The sequence below is a fragment of the Chironomus tepperi genome, unplaced genomic scaffold (genome assembly GCF_022539635.2).
Source record: "Chironomus tepperi strain 1889 unplaced genomic scaffold, CSIRO-AGI_Ctep_v1 contig_85, whole genome shotgun sequence".
Lineage (NCBI taxonomy): Eukaryota > Metazoa > Arthropoda > Insecta > Diptera > Chironomidae > Chironomus > Chironomus tepperi.
In genome coordinates this window covers 3,323,514-3,343,826 of record NW_027226207.1, presented here as the reverse complement: position 1 = coordinate 3,343,826, position 20,313 = coordinate 3,323,514, and the positions used below count along the sequence as shown (strand labels likewise).

Genomic DNA, 20,313 nt, shown 5'->3' with positions numbered 1-20,313 from the left:
TTCAAATATGTTTCTCATGCAAACAATTTCAAGGAGAACAAAAAAAGGAATCTTTTTTAAATTGTAAATTAGTTTCCTTTTATCTTGCTCAAAGTTTCTTTTGCTCAGTCTCGAGCAGAGAGAAAGCTTTCATCTAAAAATGTAATTAATTTACTTGGAAGAAGAAGGAAAGTGCTGAACGAAACGAATCTATTTCCTTGATTATCGTTTCGACATTTTTCTAATGAATGAGATTTAAGGGAAAAAAAGTTTATTTATTGGAAATAAAGAGAATTATGAGGATGAGGAGTGGATAGAGCGCATTTATCTGGGAGTTTCTTACTTTATTGCCAAAAGTTGTTGAAAATTTGAAATTTAAAAGAAAAGACTTTTGAAATTTGAAATTTAAATTCTAGTTTTCAATAAAAATTTGATTTAAATTTCTAAATTTAAGAATTCTAATTTAAATTTGAAATTAAAAATGAAATTTCAAAATTCTTAGATTAATGATCAAAATTTGAAATTTAAATTATTAGTTCAAAATTTAAGTTCGAATTTTCAAATGTCTAATTTTGAGTTTCAAACATTTCAAAATTTAAAAAAAAAAAAATTAAAATTCAAACATTCAAATTGAAAACTAACAAAAAACCGAAATTATTAATTTATTTTCAAATTTAACTTATTTTTATGCTTTTCCCAATTTCAATTAAATTTTAAGTACCTACTTACCCAATTCGATCTAAAAAAATGCAATTATCTGCAAATAATTTGCACGAGCAGCAAACTATGCGGACAAAAGTTCTCTATCATCCATAATCAATGAGAAAAACAAAAAAGGTGAGAGGAATCTATAAAGATTAAGCACAAAAAAAACAGAACAGATGAAAAAAAGGTTTTAGGAGAATGGAGGTTACATTGATGAAAATGTAATTAAACTTTCTCCTCCTTTCTTGTCCTCATTGCTGCTTTTTGTTGCTGTAAACTTTGCTGAAGTCTTCTTTTCATTTTAGTGCCTCTGTCCTATCTAATGCGTAATTTAATGAGCATTTTAATGATGAAGAAAATATATATTTTTTTGTAGACGATAATTTGAAAAAAATTTGAATTTTTAGTGGAAAATTTAATTAAATTTTATACAAAGGAATGAATGAATGTCATGCTGAGGCTCTTTGAAGCCCATAACAGCAAGTAAATAATTTTCACCTCCGCAAAAATTCTCAGCCTTTTTATTTCTCCCTCCAGTACAGCCCGAAAGCTTGAAGGTGTTTTTCCATTTATAATTCTGTAGGAATCATAATTGGACTCTCACAGCCAGCATTCTATATAGCCATAAATATAGATTATGCCAATTTGTATTTTAATTTCCGAATCAATTAACAACTCTGCAAAAGGTTTCTTCGGGACAGAGAAATAAATTATAAACTTGATGACAAGTTGATTATGGACTGTGATGATGATGATGACGATGATGATGATGATGTGTTCTCAATGGACAAATATTAGCTCTCATTCTCTCCTTTCCATCCCGCCCCTTACATCATCTAGTCAAGTTTTGTTCGGCATGATAATTGAAATTCTATTTTTAGGTGTGGGATGAGGGATGAAAATGTATTTTTGTAGGTGAGAGGCTGTGTAGGGAGATGATGAAATTGAGGATTGTTGCGGGAATGGTTAGTTGATTTTGGATGTTTGTTGGATATGAATTTGAAATTTGAAAGGATATTTGATGTTTTCAGTACTATAGGGGATAATTTGCTTGTAGAATCAACTTTGGTAGGATTGGAACTGGCGAAAATGGTTGTACAGATTTACGACATCTTGTCTAGCAACTCAGCCATAGATTAATTGCTCTCAAAACGTCTTTATATAGCTCAATACTCAACAATTCTGTCTAACTTAACTTTGAATGCAGTTTTAAGCATTAAAACTCACAAAACACTATAATCCATACTAAATGCAGCTAAAGCCATGAAATACTGACTTAATGACATCAATCCGCATAGCTATGAATTTAAAAACAGTACCTAAACATCCCCAAAACAGATAAATTCATCCATTCACAGCAATCAACACCATAGCAAACAGAATAAAAACTTTCAAATAAGCAACAGCATAAGGAACATGAAGGAAAAATAAATTTCACATCTCAAGTGTCATCAGCTAAGGATGATGGACATTTTTCTATAAATAAACATCATTTAAAATACACAGAAGAGTCTTAAATAAAAAGAAAATTGATTTTTCATCTTATTTCCTCCTTTTTCCCACCTGCAAGACATTTGGGAGCACTTTTTGCGGTGGCTTTCAATGCCTGTTGGCTATGCTTGCTCGTTGACACATAAAAATTTAAGTACCACCTTTTTTTTTGCTCTGCTATCCTCGTCCTCATGACCTTCTCAATTATTAATCATACATATGAGAATGGATGTATGTGTAGGAGATGAGGCATTAATTTCATTCCCCAAAAAATCATGTTGATGTCGTGCAGATGTTGAAATGTGTGAGACAGACGAGAGAAACTTTCTTTCAATAATTCATTATTGTTGCTTGTTGCGACTGCTTAAAACCACAAAATTGTGTGTACACGCGGCATACAGCATACCAACAAAAAAAATTTATAATCCAATCCGATTCTGGAGATTAAATTTAATGAGGCAGAGAATATTTCAAAAATTAATGAGACTGTAATTGAAGTAATTTGTAATTGGCACATCTCTCCGTCCAACTGGATATACTGGATTGTGTACATTATTATTTATTAAGTCATCAGATTCTTCATTTCATTTCCGACTTTCCTTCTCATTGAAATACGTACTCAAATATTACTTTTTTTAATTCTGCGCCATGGGAATCGCCACTGGAATCAACCATCATATTTTATCCTTCCTTTTCCCATCCACAAAGTGAAAATTTGCTGAATGTTCAGAATAAAAAGGAAGAGGAAAATGAAAATAAATATGCGAGGCGGATTGTTGCTGTCTTGCTACTGCTGCTGCTATTGCTGGACAGACAGAAGGCAGATTATATAGCAAAGTTGTGTGTAGTATTGTGGCTTGGGTCCATTAGTGATTAAGAAAGCTTCTCATCTTCTCGAAATGTGGATTTTGAGTTTAAGAATATTATTTAAGTTGAAATCCTCGGCAAATGGTGAATGAAACGGCTGTGGAGATAAGTAGGAAAAAGACGGCATTAATAATAAAAATTGGAAAATCTTTTTTGAGAAATTACCTGTCAAGGGGCTTTGCTTCTTCATCATTTCACTTCCTTCTTGGTCCTCATTTTACTTATTTTCACTTTACTATTCATTTCTTTATGCTGTTCCTTGTGATTTTATGTGCTTGATGATCCTTTTGAATTAATCCTTTAAAGTGGTTGACAAGCTGGTGTTTCTTTGGGTTGACTGTGATGAATTTTGATGGATTTTAATTACGTGAATGGAATTTATTGATTAAATAATCTAGAATTCAACACCTGAGATGATGTGGGGACACGGTAATTTATTGCTGAGCATAGTTTGAGTAGTGATGGTATATTAGTCTTACTTACTTCGTTAGTCGTGTAAATTAGCGTGTTTCATGGGCTTTCTTAGATAACATCTGAGCTCTTGTCAATTAAGAGTACCAAGAGCAATAATGTCTCCTATTGGTAGCTTCCAATAATTTTAATGAGTTGTGCGAGTAGCATGATGCATCGAACCCCATTTTTCTCAGTTAAACTGAGTCAAAATCAGTCGTCACAGTGCAGTCAAGGGAACTTCATGCAGTACCATTAATAATGTGACGAATCGGTATCCCTAGTGCTGTGCTGTTCGAGAATTTTTGCTAAATTCTGATAAGATTCGAACCCTGGAAAGAAAAAGTTTCTGAAAATACAAAGGTATGCTCAAATGGACATCCAGTTGACCACCGAGTAACTAAGTCATCTACCTCAACATTTAGAATTATGCTTAATTTAAAGTAAAGCCTTAGTCCCACTTTTTATTAAATCTCCAAAAATTATACATTTCATGACCGATTTATGCAAATTTCATTCCCATCTGATTCTTCTAATTTCACAACATTTCAGCCACCTCCCCAAAAATAAATTTATTAAAATTCATTCAAATATTCCCAACCGAAAAAATTGTCGCTTTCTCTCCTTTATTGTTTAATTTCTTCTGAGGCTTGTGTTTTTAATCCCTTTAATCAGCTTAAAATTTTACACGAGGAGAATTAAGTTGTACGAGTATAGCATACATAAAAAATGTTCTTCGTTCTATCTGTTTAATGACAACGGGTGATGAAGCTTTTTTTACTCCTCAATATAAATCCCGAGCATTTTGCAGAATAAAGAGAAGCTTTTGGTCGTCAATTATGATGATTTTGTTATAATCGAGATTAGTTTATTATCATGCGACATTCAGCAGTGCGATTTGTGTCGCTTTTGAAGGTTGATAAATGTCAATGTGAATGAATGGTGAAATAATCGGGGATGGTTGATTTATGATTGGGGAATTGAGACATGACTAAGTAATATGATGATGTATTGCTGGATATTCGGTTTGGTTTATGACTTTTTGGGGCTTGCTCACTTATTACTTTTATGATTTGTTGAAAATTCGGAGCTGTGACTTACGTAATAAGTTAATGACCTTTGTAAATATCAAATTTGTTAATTTCTATAAAATTTTCGTTAATTTTGAAAGAAATCCTCTCAAATTAATCGGAAATCTTGAGAAATAATTGAAAATCTCAAGACAAAACCTTTTAATCCTTCAAAATCACTCAACCTATTCTTCCACAATCAAATCTCCAACTGTTTAAATTTGCCTTTAAGCTTAGAATCGTTGACTTCAAGTCAATACTCATTTCATTATAATCTTAGTATTTACAAAAAGAATAAGAAAAACTTTCTTTGCTCAGCTTAAAGTTTCAAAGAAAATTTTTTATAAAGCTTTCAATGAAATTTTTTTATTCTTTTCTTTTCCATTTTCATTTCAATTTGATATAAAATGTAAAAAAAGTACCACAAAATGTATTTTTCAAACTAAAAAGTTTTCATTTAACTTGAAGATAAGTAGGAAGAATGAAAAAAAAGTTGAAAATTGAAAAATGAGAAAATTGAAAATGAATTTCTCTTCGTTTGCTTCTGTCAAGGATTCAAATGCTTGCCATGGATATACACACACAATTTCATCTTCCGTATCCCTGGTGATGAAATGTTTCCTGGTGTAAAAATAAATGAGATTTTTCACACTTTTTGATGATTGTTTAAAAAAACAAAATGGCGGATGATTTTTTATTAAAATTTAATTTTCAAGGAAGTCACTTAATCTTCCAAACACAGATTGCTGGAATTGAATTTTTGCCATTTTTTTACAATCATTTCAGCCAAAAAATCATTAAAAACCTTTAATTCTGTAATTTTATATTGAAAAAACTTTTTCAAGTGAGAAAAAATTTTCAAAATGGCGGAAATCAACCTTGTTACTTAATATCCAGACAATCCCCTGAAATACATTTAATATCCAGAATCAAATCAAGTATTTTGACAAAAAGCAAAGGAAGCAAAATTCAATTTTAACAAAATTGCAGTCACGATTGTGTTACAAGAATTTCTCATCCCATTTTCATCTTAAATTCTTGATTTATGTTGATGCTATAAATCTTTGAATTGTTTTCTGACTTTGACCATTTACAGAATGAGAGAATGGGTGAAATTCCTAGATAGAAAATACATCCGACAAAGATAAAATGAGGTGAATCTAAAGATGTGCATGGAAATGAAAACCTTTAGCCTTCTCTGCAATACATAACATAATCATAAATTTTCTGTCGAACCTTATGATCCTTTGTTGCTATTCAACATTCTCGCCTTCTTCTTCTTCCTCCTTTCGTTTTTTTGTTTTCCTGCTTGATTCTCTCTCGTTCTCTGTCTCTCTGAATTATGGCACGTAACTAACATTGAGATAATACGCAATTTTGCCATAAATGGTTCTCTCTTCCTACGAAAGAAATTAAGGCGATAAGATTTGTAATTTGTAATGTAGGCACATGCTTGCAAAATGTTTATACTGTATGCGGAGAATTTAAAACAATGAATAAAAAAAAATTAATGTACATAATTTTCTATGTTTCGAGAAAATAATGGAAAAGCCATTATGGATTTACTGAGAAATTTGAATGAAATTTAAATGAGCTTTTTGAAATATTATAGCCTGGGAAAGGCATGTAGAAAAGTTAACTTGATTTATTAATAGTTCTGAATAACCGATTATTTTCAAATCAGCCATTTTGTATTTTTGATCACTTCGAAAAGTTATTTTGAGATTTTAGAAAGTTTATCGATTTTTTAATGGATTTTTAAATTTGAATGTTATTAAAAAAGTGGCAAGAGTTGATTCAAACTAATTTGAAGCTTAGATTTTAGGTTAGATTAGCAAAAACAGCATTTTACTAAAACCATGCTTGTCCGCCATTTTGTTTTTCACTTACAAACTTAATTTCAAGCTACTTAGATAAGAATGAAGCTAATTCATTAACTTTTCAACTAAAATTTGTCAATAAACAATAGCAAAAATACACAAAGAGACAAATTATTCAAAATTTCACTCAATTCGAGAGCAAATGATGATGTTTAATGATAAACAGCTTTAAGTCTCACAATAAAAACTCAATTATACCGTGAATATCATTTTATCATCATAATAAACTCACAGTGTAGTCGAAACACAAACAAAAATTTTATATAAGAGTATCATTAAAATGTTTATTTTGTGTATATCCAGTACCAGCTTGTACCATTTTCAATATCTTAAATGCCAAAAGTGGTTCATTCAAGAAAATTTTCCACTTCAAAAATTACCAAAACAAGGCAACAGCATGAGCTCAATTTCGTCTCCTCATTCGTAAAATTGAAAATCAAGGACAATTCGTGTGGCTTACAATGGAGACTTCTAGACGATGATGACTTGAATATCTCGTACATTTTTTTGTATGTTATATAAAGCGATAATATTAGAGTAAAATAGAAAAATGTTTACCTTACGTGACACAAGAGCATCCAATGAGATTATTTACGTAAAATTGATATCGTCCTAAGGATAATTAGAGTGTCTTCTACAGAATACTTTGGATATACATATAATTTGCTTATCTACACGTGGAGACCTTGCATCTAACAGAATAGAATCGGACTTCTTTTTCTTTGACTATGTTAGTGCTTGTTTTTATCCTTGTTGTTGAAAAAAAGTTTAAGCATGTAAATCCTTTTTGCTCATTAATCAAGTTAAATGGATGTAATGAAGGGGACAGCTTTTAGGTAGGGGTTGGCTCTTAACGAATAGTAGTAAAGTTTTTGGTACATGTCAGGTGTAATCCAACATTAATGCTGTCAATTTACGCTACACGATTAATTAGCTGTGTTTTTAGTTAATCTGAATTTCAAATGTTGATTAGAGCTTGTACAGTTTGGGAGGGGAGTTGCTATACGTGTTAGCACCATACGTGTTCTTTGGGATACCTAGCATAGCGCTGCTTAAAATATGCTCCATGATACATTAGCGATTCGTCGAATTTATGGCGATATCCTTGATATTCTCTCAATAAGTTTCTCAATGACTCGCAATCTATAAAGTTTGAGTACCCCTGCATCAGTGTACCATAAACCATAGTTTGACCAACTCTGATCTAAGTGTAATTTTCAAAATTTATAGATTTAATTACATTCTCTAAACTGTCCAGCCTCTACCCTCACCATGTGCCATTTAACATATTTCATTTCCAATAACACTAACTGTCTATTGGCACACCCTTTTTTAAATAAAATATGAATATTACCATTATCATTTTTATTCTTAGCAATTTCAGCCTTTCATCATCACGGAATAATTTTTTTTATGATTTTTCTGTTCTTCCACATTGGAAACGACATTAGCTTTTTTTTTGTTCCATCCGTACATACAGCACATAAGAATCAGCGTCATATGTTTTTGATTGCCCGTTTGAGGATTTTTATTTTTTTATTATTCCTTTATATCTCTCTCGATTTGTTCTTTATGCGTGAATGTGTTTGCGCCTGAATGTTATTGTGTAAATGTATCTACAATTCTCACAATCAGGGCTGTGGAATTGAGAGGTTTCTTGATGAAATTACTGTAGTTGAAGATGCTGATGATGAAAAACTTTTTGGAGTGGTTTTAAAAAATTTCTGAAGCTTCTTCAAGTAGAACATCAACAGATGCTTCAAGACCATCCACCATTCAGTCTAAAATAACCACCATAATAGTCATTACCCCAAATTAATTTTCCCAGATGTCCCATTCAACGAGAAATTCTAATTAACATTTTAAGTACCAAAGCAACTAGTTGAATGAGAATGAAAAGTTATTTCCATTCATTTGACTAAGTCGTGCACATTGCAAATGTGGTTTTTTTGCTAAAAAAATTTCCATCTTTATCCCTTCCGAAATGTTAGAGTTGAAACTGCAACAATGCATAACCGATAACCTCCCTCTTTCGTAAAATTCATTCATAAATTCGCAAAAAAGTCCTACATAATCGAATAAAATCCAAAAGCATTCACAATTGTCATTTTGAGTGTCTATGATGGGTGTTAAAACAATGTATGTGCTTGGATTAAGGACTATCTTCTTTTTTTTAACATTTGTATGTGCTCTTTTGCAACATTTGGAATGATTCACATCTACATAGGGGATTGTATGGCAATGATGTGCAATATTTTGGTTTCTAGAGCTTTATACTGATGAACTGTAGAGGGTTGGGACGATGATATGCAGATGAGATTATGAATAAGACAGTCATCCTTAACAGACTGTCCCCACATGACTATATGTATGATGTGTCCTTCTCGGAAAGGAATAAATTCTCGTACACAATCATTCACGCTTTTGTATCCGGAAAAAAGGAAGAAAATGGAACCAAGTCATAAAGGAGGGAAGTAAAAAATAAGAAGAAATGAAAGAAAGTGCTCAAACAAGATTAGAATGAAGAATTTCTTATGAATTTATGAATATCTTTTGCCAATATTCTTTCGCATTTCCTATTTCTACTCTTGTTTTGGCATATCCATTTTTGTTGTTATTGGATCAATTTATATTCTTCCTTTTATTTCTTGATTGGATTTCTGACAGAATTTGCATGCAAAATAATAAATATGAAACAAAGTTCTTCTTGGAAGGGTGGAAAAGGTTTGATTATAGCTTGGAAAATTTTTGCTGCATTAATCAAATTTTCATTTCCATTTTTTTTTTGGTAAGCTGAATGTGACGGAAAATTATGAAACTGTCAGGTGTCAATTGTGGAAGAAAAATGAGGATTTTTTTAATAATAATAATAATTTTATTTTAATTTGAAAACATGTAAAGGCTTTGTGAATAATGAGGACTGTTGTGGACAGCTTTGTTGTCAGTATGATTGAAGGATTGATCAAGAAAATACTTTTTTATTTTCAATAATACAGATTATTCAATTATAATTTCAATTTGTAAATTATTATTTTCTTTCGTTGATTTTTTAATTGAATTGAATTGGATAACGGTGAATTGTTACCAATAATTTGATAATTTTAAATGAACTGAAGCTGTATTGAATTTGTGATGAAAAGAATTGGAATTTGTTGTGAATTCGTGATAAATTGAACTTGTTTTGTGTTGAATCAGGCTGAATTTGCGCTGAATTGAACTTGCGTTGCGCTGAATTCTTACTGAATCTATGTGAATTTGAGCTCAATTTTTACAGATTTGAATTGTAATCATGCTGAATTTGAGCTGAATCAAACTGAAACTGTGCTGATTTGAAATCAGATCGCACTGAACTCGTACTGAATATTGCTGAATCTTTGCTAAATGTGCGAGCTGAATTCATGTCGAACTATATTGAATGTCACCAAGCTAAGCTAAATCGGCCTTAGTATAGCCTTTATCCTCAAATCTACCAAAACTACAATCACAACTCTATCAAAACCGAATTATTGACTGAAACTGAAACTGTGCTGATTTGAAATCAGATCGCACTGAACTCGTACTGAATATTGCTGAATCTTTGCTAAATGTGCGAGCTGAATTCATGTCGAACTAAATTGATTGTTACCAAGCTAAGCTAAATTTGACCTTAGTATAGCCTTTATCCACAAATCTACCGAAACTACAATCACAACTCTATCAAAACCGAATTATTGACATTGAAACAAATACGCCATACCAAAAACCAAATCAATAAAACATCCACAAAAAACCCGTTCAAGCAATTGCATGTCTGTGAGTAGGAAAATATCCAGAAAACAACAATTCCCCAAGCGATTCATCCACGCTGCTTTTTCTCATCATTTGTTTTATTCCTTTCATTTTCATAAAGACTGAACATATTTCGACGTAAATTGACAGAACTGCTATTTTTTGGAGAGCATATCAATTTTTAAGACATTAATCAAGATAAAGAGACAATAAACGAGTGTGAGTGAGTCACATGCAAACACCAAAACATGACAACATCAAATCATCGTTATACTTTAATTCAATAGCGATTAGCAGACTCTAATCAACCCGCAATTAAGTTCTTCTTCTACACATTCTCTTGTTTAAAAAAAATGGACCTTTTTGTGCCATAAATCGATCAAGAGCAAAGTCATGTTCGCCATTTCCCAACTGTGTTGAAAAAAAAAGCAAAAATCATATTTTTTTTTGATATACGACTCGTCCTTTTTGTATTATTTCACTTCTCCTTTTTTTCATTTCACGAGTCAGAAAATTATGACAGAAAATCGATAGAAAATTACGTGTTTTGTCGTCAGTTGGGGGATTGTATATGCTGAAACAAGCAAGGTAAGTTGCTGGAAAAAAAGGAACGAGAACTTCTACCTGCTGTTTATGCATTTTTCTTTCGCACTCTCCATGCCCCCGCTCATTTCGATTCATTTGTCAGGATTATTATATCATATAAAATAATCGTTGTGTCATGATTCCTACGCATTTGAAATGAAAGTAAATTACCATTTATGGAAATAAAGTGGCTTTCCGTTTGTCGATGGTTTTCATATTTTATGCTCTACTTGTATGATGGAGGGATAAATTGACGACGTAACGGGCATTATTCGTATCAAGTTATGCAATATACGCATATAATCGATAGTTCATAAAATAAAAACTTTTATTGGCTTCCACGACTCGATAATAATGAATAATGGAAGAAGACTGTTCTGATTTTTTGCGACTATTTGGCTTTTGTGGGGCAATTTTAAAGGGATTCATTCAGGGTTGATATCTTGATGATTGACTCGATTGATCAATACAATGTTAGGTTGAGGATATTAGAAATTGCTGACTAGAGCTAGATTGTGGAACACGACATTGAAAAACACTTAATATTATAAATAGGAGCTACGTTCTGAAGTGTCAAACTGGATAGTGCTGAGTAATGTTGAGTAATGCTCGATTTAGTTGAGAAATGCTTAATTTCAATGAATTGCAGTGCTGAGGTATGCTGAATAATGCAGATTAGTGCTGAATATAGCTAAATAGTGCGGCATTCCTATGAATTGTGCAATACTCTTCGAAATGAGCAGGATAGCACTAAGTAATGCCTCTATCAAATATATGGCATTAATTGATCATGCTCAATTGATCAAAAACATTACTTATATCCATTACAAAACCATAAACTACACAAAAGACATTCTCCCAAAATCAATTTCTTCCCATAAAATTGCATCACCATTTCCCCAAATAAAAAAATTCAATTCCAACAAAGCTCCATTGACATAAAAATCGAGCAGCATTCTAAAATAAAGCACTTAAGGTAGCACAAATGCTCATGATACCGTACATGATTTTAAAATTAGATCATATTTCAATGACTCTCAATTTCCTTTAACATAATTTACCAATTTTCTCGAAATTCAATGCCATTTCATTCCTTATCAACCATCCACATCTATACATTTTTATCTAAACAAAAACGTATTAAAATACATGAAAATTGCGATATTTAAAATATTTATAGCATTGACATGGTGCCAAAAAAGAAATCAGCTTTTGGAGGAATGACGATGAAAAAAAAAAACAGCAATGTAGAGCATAAGATTACGAATAAGAAGTTTGTAATGACATTATAGATTTTCCATTAGTCCCGAGGTACCTTTATCGTCTATTTTGTACTTTTTGTGTGTCATTAGAGGCAAATTCTACCAATTTTTTCTTGCTGTCATCAACATCATTACATTTGTCCTGATTAAATTCTTTCAATGTGTTGTATAGACACACATGCATGCATATAACAATCATAATAGTAAAGCACATTATGATATTGACGATGACGGGGTTTTTCATATTTATTTTTTTATTATATACTGTATAAGAAGAATAAATGTTCATTTATTGACAGATTTTGATAGAGTGCGTGCCTAATTTTTTATGACATCAAGGATTTATGTTTATAGCTTTTTTGTGTACAGTTTTCTAGTTGCTCGCGTTCAATGATCGTTGTTCGAGAGCGACGAATAAAAAAAAATTCCCGTAATTTATTCCTTTTTTTAGCAGGTTGGATTTAGGTGCGAGGAAAATTTAGAGCAACTTTGAAAGAGATGAATTGAAGGATTTGGAGTTAATTTTAGGGGATTTTTTTTTTGGAGGATGGATTGAAAAATTTACTGGTTGTGAATGATTGGTAAAGGATGGATACAGCAATTATAGCAAATTTTCATGGGATTGTGAATAGCTTGTGTGGGTTTGATGTACGACAGTTTCAGTTTTGGAGATGATGTTCAGTATTTTTGAAGGATGAATCACAGCTAGAGACTTTGAATGAATTGATGAATCTTTTACCATGATGTAGATAGTGTATTAAGTAACATGACTGATTCTAGCATACTAATTGAACTCAAAGCCAGGATTCAAGCCTACCTAAATAGCTCAAATCGGTCAATAGATTCAAAATCTGGTCCCAGGCCGACATAACGCTGACTTGGTTCAGGATTCGACACCATGCCAGAGTCACACCGGCTTAGTGCCGGATTTTGGAATAATTAATTGACTTGTTCATGACTTGTTCAACATTCATGGAACCGACAGAATGTCCTGCCATTTATGTGTCCTCTCATGATAACCCACTCCTCAAAATAAGCCCCTAGTGTCTCAAAATCGACAGTAATGCCTAATTACAGGACTCCAAATGATGTAAATCTACAAAATCAACTTTAAATCCTTTAAAACAGTCAAATTACTCCACATCATCCAAACATTTGAATCAAAACAATTTAAATTGACATGAATCATTGAATTCTGTAGTCCAAATGCACAATGCACCAATACATTCATCCTCAAAAAACCCAAAATTCAAATCTTTACATTTCACCTCAACAAAAAATCTCATCTCTTATCTAAGTCTCTTCTGCGTCAAGTATAAGTTCCTATAGAGTCATCATCATCAACATTTCCTTCTTTTTCACTTCAATTCACCCATTAGTTATTGAGCTGCACTAAAAAGCACATAATGCATTCTTTCTTTAAATAAATGGCACCTGTTCAAGTTTTTTCGGTTAGTGATTTATCTTTCAACCTGAATTGCTGCAATTCTTTTTTTATGGGAAATTTAGGGGTGCATTGCTGTATTGCCATTAAGAACTTTTATTGTTGTGAGGATTGGGAATGGTTTTTTGTGCATAAAATAAACTAATTGCTTAATATGTGAAAAAAATTCAAAAAAAAAAATTAAATCTTTTTCGGTCCGACAATCGACCTAGTTTTTCCCATTCAATGACTACACATGTACATATATTCAGTCAGTTTGTATTCCAAATAAATATATAAAAAATAACAAGTGAAACACAAATAAATGGATGTGGAATATAAAATAAGTGGAAAAACCACGTCCAATATTAGATTCATCGATTTTCATCAAGCACATAAAATTCGGAATCAAATTCATTTGTATTTGTTAGTTTTTTTTATTTTAGGAATCACAGTGAAAGCAGTGAGCATTATTGAAGTACAGTTCATGTACACAAATGTGTTTATTTTAAATGTTTTTTTTTTTTTGGATTTAATGGTACTATAGCTTCTAGTTCCTTTTGTTATGAAATTATTTCACTCGCTTGTCTCGATTATCACGTGCAGAACGAGGGAAATACAACATAACACAATCAAGGCTGAACTACTGAAACAGAATTATTATTGTTATTTTATTTTATTGGATATGAATATTTAGATGTTTATTGTGGTTTTTATGATAAAATGAAATATTCGAGTTTTTAGTATCTGAAAATGAGCATTTAGAGTTGGAAAATTGAATCAATATGAAGTGATTTTCAGTTTGGTGGGTCGTTCATCAATGATGGCTGTAGAAATTAGAAGTTCTTGAATCTTATTTTATGTTCACTATGTACTATGATGTCTAGACTCTAGAGGATTCCAGGAATCCTTGTCATATTGATGGAACTCTTGAGAAAGTTTTTCTCCTTGAAAATCTGTCCTAATGCAAATGTAAGCCTAGCTTGAGCTTGAATTTTATCGAATCTGGCCTTAAACTAGAGTTATGCCGATCTGAAACCTGATTCTTCGTCATTTTCACGGTGTCTTCTGATGAGGAATCGAACCCACTTACTCACAGAGGGAGCAATACAGATATATGGTCTGTTGTCTGATCTATCGGCCATAGAGGCTTTACTTTAGCACAAGCAAAATCGCTTTTGTATATCTTGATACCCCAGATTCCACTCAATCACCAACTAGTGCCTTAGACTATGATGAGAGTCTCTGAAAATGATCCTACACTGACACATGACTCCCCCTAGTATTCATGAATTTTATAGATTTTCCTTCAACGTTTTCAAGCTCTCATTCGTCTCTAAACCTTAAAAATACATCTCTAACAATAAACTCAATCCCACAAAAGCCTCATCTTTCCATCCATTCATTAAAAGTTTCTATTTTTCAATCACTTTTAGATGAAAATATAGAAACAAAGCTATCAATTTCCTTCAATCTCATAAATTTTATTTTTACAGCGCCTAAGTAATTTGATGAATTTTATTATAATAAATACTTCGCCTACTTTATGGACCATTTCATTCAGTAATGCTAGAAAATTATCAAAAAAGATCATGTTGATGATATCAGTGAATATTTCATTATTAATTTACGAATCATTTGGGCGTTCCTTGAAGTTTTTTCATTTTCATAAGTGCGTGGGCTTTCCAGCATTTTCGGAGACATTTATAAATATAAATTGGCAAAGACAATGTCAAGATGTTTTGGAGATTATAATTAACGCAATTCTTTTGAATTATTTATTTTTGTGGAGAATCTTCTTTGCAGTCTTTATGGAATGTGTGCTTACGCAAAAATCGATGCACCTACGTGTTGGTGAAGATTTATTTATAGGAAAATTTAGAGGCAAGGTGAACTCTTCTTAGCTGGATGCTGACTGATTCTTTCCAGATTAATATTCATTTTACTTAAAATTGTAGCTGCGTAGCTATTAGGGAGTATAGATATGAATTATTGAATTTTCATATCACATACAGCAATATTTAGAATTTTTATACACCCTTAAGTCACGTCCTCCTTCCTAAAAACATTCTATAACAAGCAAACAGCCCAGCAAGCCCTATGCTTATCATGATGACGCAAAAGCATCTTCCATAAATTTCCATCACTTTTCACAATCTATTTTTAGCATTTAAAAATGCAATTTTATTTGTTCCTACATAAAAGTATGAAAATATGTACAATATGTACAATAAGCTCTTCAAAAACCATTAATATCCAGTTTTAAAAATAAAATAAAGTATAAAGAAGATTTTTATTTATGACTCCGATGAGACTCAAACACGCGATCAGTAAACTCGTGTGCAGCAGCGTTTATCATCCAATAATTTATTAAGTTCTGTGAAACAAGTTTACTGCTGAATTATGGATTAATGATATTGGATTTTTATTTTTGGAGGTTTGTTTTAAAGTTCAAGGGTCGGTGAATATTTGAGAATGATTCAGGGTTGTTTAGTTGCTGTTGCTGTAGCTACCCAGATTAAAAGAAGTTGGTCAATTGACTTTAAAATCCAGAATCAGGCCGGCGTGATGTCGGATTCATCTCGAATCTGGCACCAAGTCAGAGTCACATGGATTAACTGATTGGTGCTAATCGGATATACTTCAATAAGAGGCCTTTCACCAGACTCTGCTAGCTGTGTCATCTGACTTTGTTGGCTGTGCCACCTATTTTATATACATTTCTGGTATATGGACTGTCTTAGAGCCAACTCTCGCCTCAATTTAGGATGAAGCTTTGTTGATCTTTAAAGCAAGCAAATTAAGCAAAACAGACTTAAAGCTTCAATATCCTTCACAATATTCACTAGTATCCTTCAGTTTAATGAACATGCCCTACATATAACTTCTGACATGAACAATTCCTTAACCACCAACATTTTAAAGCCTATTCCATGCAAATACACCACTTTCTACTCACATTCACCAAAAATTCTACTTCCACCGAAATACATTTCGTTCATTTTATGATGATTCCAATATATCACGTTCTGTACATAAAAACCCACAAATTAAATCCATTAAAATTGGAATTCTCACATACACTTCTAGTAGAAATGCCTCGATTTCTATCTTATAGGAGTATTGTGTATACATACTCGAAATTTTTCCACATATTGGATCTTCTTCGCTATCAATTTTGCATTTAATTGCTATTTTTAGGCGTCACACTGACTATGTGTGCATTAGTTGAATCTAATAAGATTTATTCAATATCAATAAAAATATTTTTAGGACTGAAACATGAATTTGCTTCCCATAGTAATCAACAGATGATGACATAAAAAAATTCATTCACAAACAATCGAGAAGTGCTTTTTTTGTGCTGTATATTTGCATTTTCACAGCACCACAAGCGATATCAGTTTAAATTATCGACCAATATGTTTTTTTCATATTTTATTTTTATCTATTGTTGTATGTCAATCAACACAATATGGATGCATGAGTTCAATTGAGTGTAAATAATGCAAATATGATATTTATGCTATATTTTTTTCATGTAGTTGAATTTGAATTTTGTACTTCCTCCAATATAATAGTCAATAATATGTATTTCGAGATGATTTCAAGTTCAGATTACAATGAGTGTACTCTAATTATGAGTGGAATTTTTCCAGCTTCATATTGTGTCATGGAAACAAGTTTGTGTGCTCTATTGCTGTCAGAACTCGATTTGGGAAGCATTTCTGTTGCTTATTTGGAATTGAACTAAATTTGAACGGAATTTAACTGAATTCAGTTGAATTTAACTGAATTGAACTATACTGAACTGAATTGCACTGAATTTGAACTAAATTGAGCTAAACTGAACTGAATTAAACTGAATTGAACTGAATAGAACTGAATAGAACAGAAATGAACTAAATTGAACTGAATTGAACTAAATAGAACTGAATTGAACTGAATAGAACTGAACTGTAATGACAGGAGCTGATCTAAACTGAATAGAATTGAACTAAATTAAACTCAATACTACAAAATTGCATTGAAACTTTCTAACCTCAAACTTAAATTCAATTAAAGAACTCTTCAAAGTAAGCTCTAATTTCAACAAAATTCCTACTCAAGCCTTACATCAAGTAGTAATTATTACCATAACCATTATTAAATATGCATGTGAATTCAGTTACGCGTGTAAATCAACATAAATTACGACTCACTAATTAGTTTTAGCATTTAGATCGAATATAATTTCAAACCTACAAAGTCATACAAGTCAATTAGTCGCACTACCTATAAAACAGCAATCACCTCGTGAAAAATACCATTACATCGAATAGGAAAAGAAAAAAAATCAATAAAAACAACAAGCGAGAAGCATAAAGTCAAGTTTTATGTAATAATTACACACAATCCATTTTTTCGCGCTTCTCTGCCGCCATTGCTCTACTGCTGCTGCTGCTACTGTCGTTGATGCGAAAACATAAATTTTAATAAAAAAAAAAAAATTCTGTTCCACCTGCTGAAAATAAATTTCCTCTCTCGTCATGAAAATAAATCTAGATTTTATGTTTGTGCACTAACAAATAATATCTGCATTTCCTCATCCACAGGTTTATCCAGGACGTGATATTACGAATATTGTTGAGTCATCACACTATCAGAAAATTGGTGGATGGTGTAGACAAGGTGTATCGAGTTTAGGAAAATGCAAAGGCGCACAGAGATGGATCAAGCCATTCCGATGCTTGGGTAAGTACATATTTTCTAGTTTTATTAGCATAATGCTGTATATGATTTTATGGATATCATGCTCCATCGATTTTTCTTTCTTTTGTATTCATATATCAACCCTTATACTGTTGTCTTACATAATGATGTGATGATGATGATGAAGAAAAGAACAAAAAGAACATTTTTGGACACAAATAAAAAATGAAGAAACTACAAATCTCAATTAGAATTAGTGACTTTGCATGTTTATGAGCGCCTTCGTCTATATGGATATGAAAAACTATTATTATTAATGACAATAGTAAGAGATTTGGTACTCATACTTAATGTATGTGATATGCATGATGGGGTGGGCTTATTATTGTTGGGAACTGAGTTGGAACAAGTGATTTTGGGGGTGAGATGGGAGGGTTTGGGTATCGACTGGAGTAAATTGAATGGAAATAGAGTTTGGCATTAGAATTTGATTGTTAATGATTAAAGATTAGTCTAGTAAGGGAACGGAGGATTTAAGAGTCAAATTTCATTAAATTCTAAGTCAATACTTGGCTGGTAAAGTGTATTGAAGTCAATATTTAGCTTCTCAAGGCTGGCGTACTCTCAAAAGCAGAGTGAGCCGAAAGCAACACTCAGAAGCATGCTCATCAAGTATATTTAAGGTTAGCAATCTCTCGATAGCATGTTCTATGATTGTTATTCAGTCATTGCCCCAACAATTCAAACATCATCCTCAAACCTCATTTCCATCAACTTCACAACTCTATAAATATAAAAATTAAAATTTACTCACATAAAATCCACACACGAATCATTGAAACAGCTCAATCAGCATCAGCATGTACAGATAATACCATATCAAGTATTCCTGATTTTTCAACCTCCATATTTACAATCTATACCACAAAACAATCGCAACATAAATGATTTTTCCACGTTGTTAGGTATTTATGCGAGATAACAAAAAAAATAATAAAAGAAACATCCATTCCACAACAGATGTACATCAAATTGGATTTGATAGCATATCATACATCAATGAGCATCTATCTCACATTTCTCAGATCCAAAAGTTGGCTTTATTTATTATATGAAACAAATGTTATCTAGTCTTTCTCACTATACTGTATGTCTATATGACTCTTTATACTCTGAATTGCTTTTTATCTATAACTTCGCATATATGAGCATTGTACATTTACGTACATATAATGCCCTCCTTTTTTTGTGCCTCATAAATGATGATCTAATAAATTTATCGTCTGTTCGTTGTTCAAGTCATCAGTATGCTCATTTATTATCAGCAGAAAAAAAAACAACAAGGCACAGTGAAAAAATAAGAGTATAATAAATGAGTGAGGAAGTGAATGGGAGATATTGAGTGAGAAAAAGAGTTATTTGAATACACACAAAAAAATCTTCATTTCCTTTGCTTTTGTTTGTGTGATGGAGCCTGGGAGGGGGTGTGATGCGATAAAAGATGGAACTTGTGAGCATTTTGTGATAGATGGCTGGACTTTGAATTTGTTCTTCTCATTCTTTTTAAGAGGGAAAAATTGTTGAATGGAAATTTGTTTTCTGGATTCATTCATGAATATATTTATGTGAATAATGGGGGTTTTTGAATGGAATTTGAGTCTGTAGTATGTAGGAGTTGAATTGAATCTAGAGTTTTTGAGTCAAGTGAAGGGCAGTATTGTCGTCAGAGAAGCATGATGTCTATAGTTGAGTGGGTTGACAACAGGCTGACCACTTTCTTGGCTCCTGGAGAGAATCGAACTCATGTCCTTACTACAGAAACCTTTTCAGATTTAAAGTCCGTTGGTCTTACAGCTCGGTTACAAACGCCTAACTCTAGTATTGATAGATTTGCCGGCATATGGCTTGATATCCCAGAGTCCGCTAGACTCTGAAACCCAGACACAAACTTGACTCGGATTTTATATGAATAAATCGAATTGAGGAGGCACAACTTAAATTTTGAAGTTATTAGGTTCTAGTTTGAAATAGTGCTTAGCTTAGTATTAGAAATTGCCCATCAATAGTGGAAGTCAGCAATAGAACCAACTTCAGGTGACACCAGTGGAAGGTCATGGATCACAATTGATCTGTAAGACCAG

The 20,313-nt window shown here is 32.1% G+C and overlaps 1 protein-coding gene across 3 annotated transcripts in view; it reads left to right on the top strand.

The window, feature by feature from the left end:
• Appl (amyloid-beta-like protein) overlaps positions 1–20,313 on the top strand; it is an 83,919-nt gene that overhangs the window by 45,958 nt on the left and 17,648 nt on the right. For all 3 annotated transcript variants that reach the window (XM_070634876.1, XM_070634875.1, XM_070634874.1), the window contains exon 3: positions 18,076–18,214. In XM_070634876.1, coding sequence (XP_070490977.1) covers positions 18,076–18,214 — 139 coding nt within the window. The remainder of the gene's footprint in view (positions 1–18,075; positions 18,215–20,313) is intronic.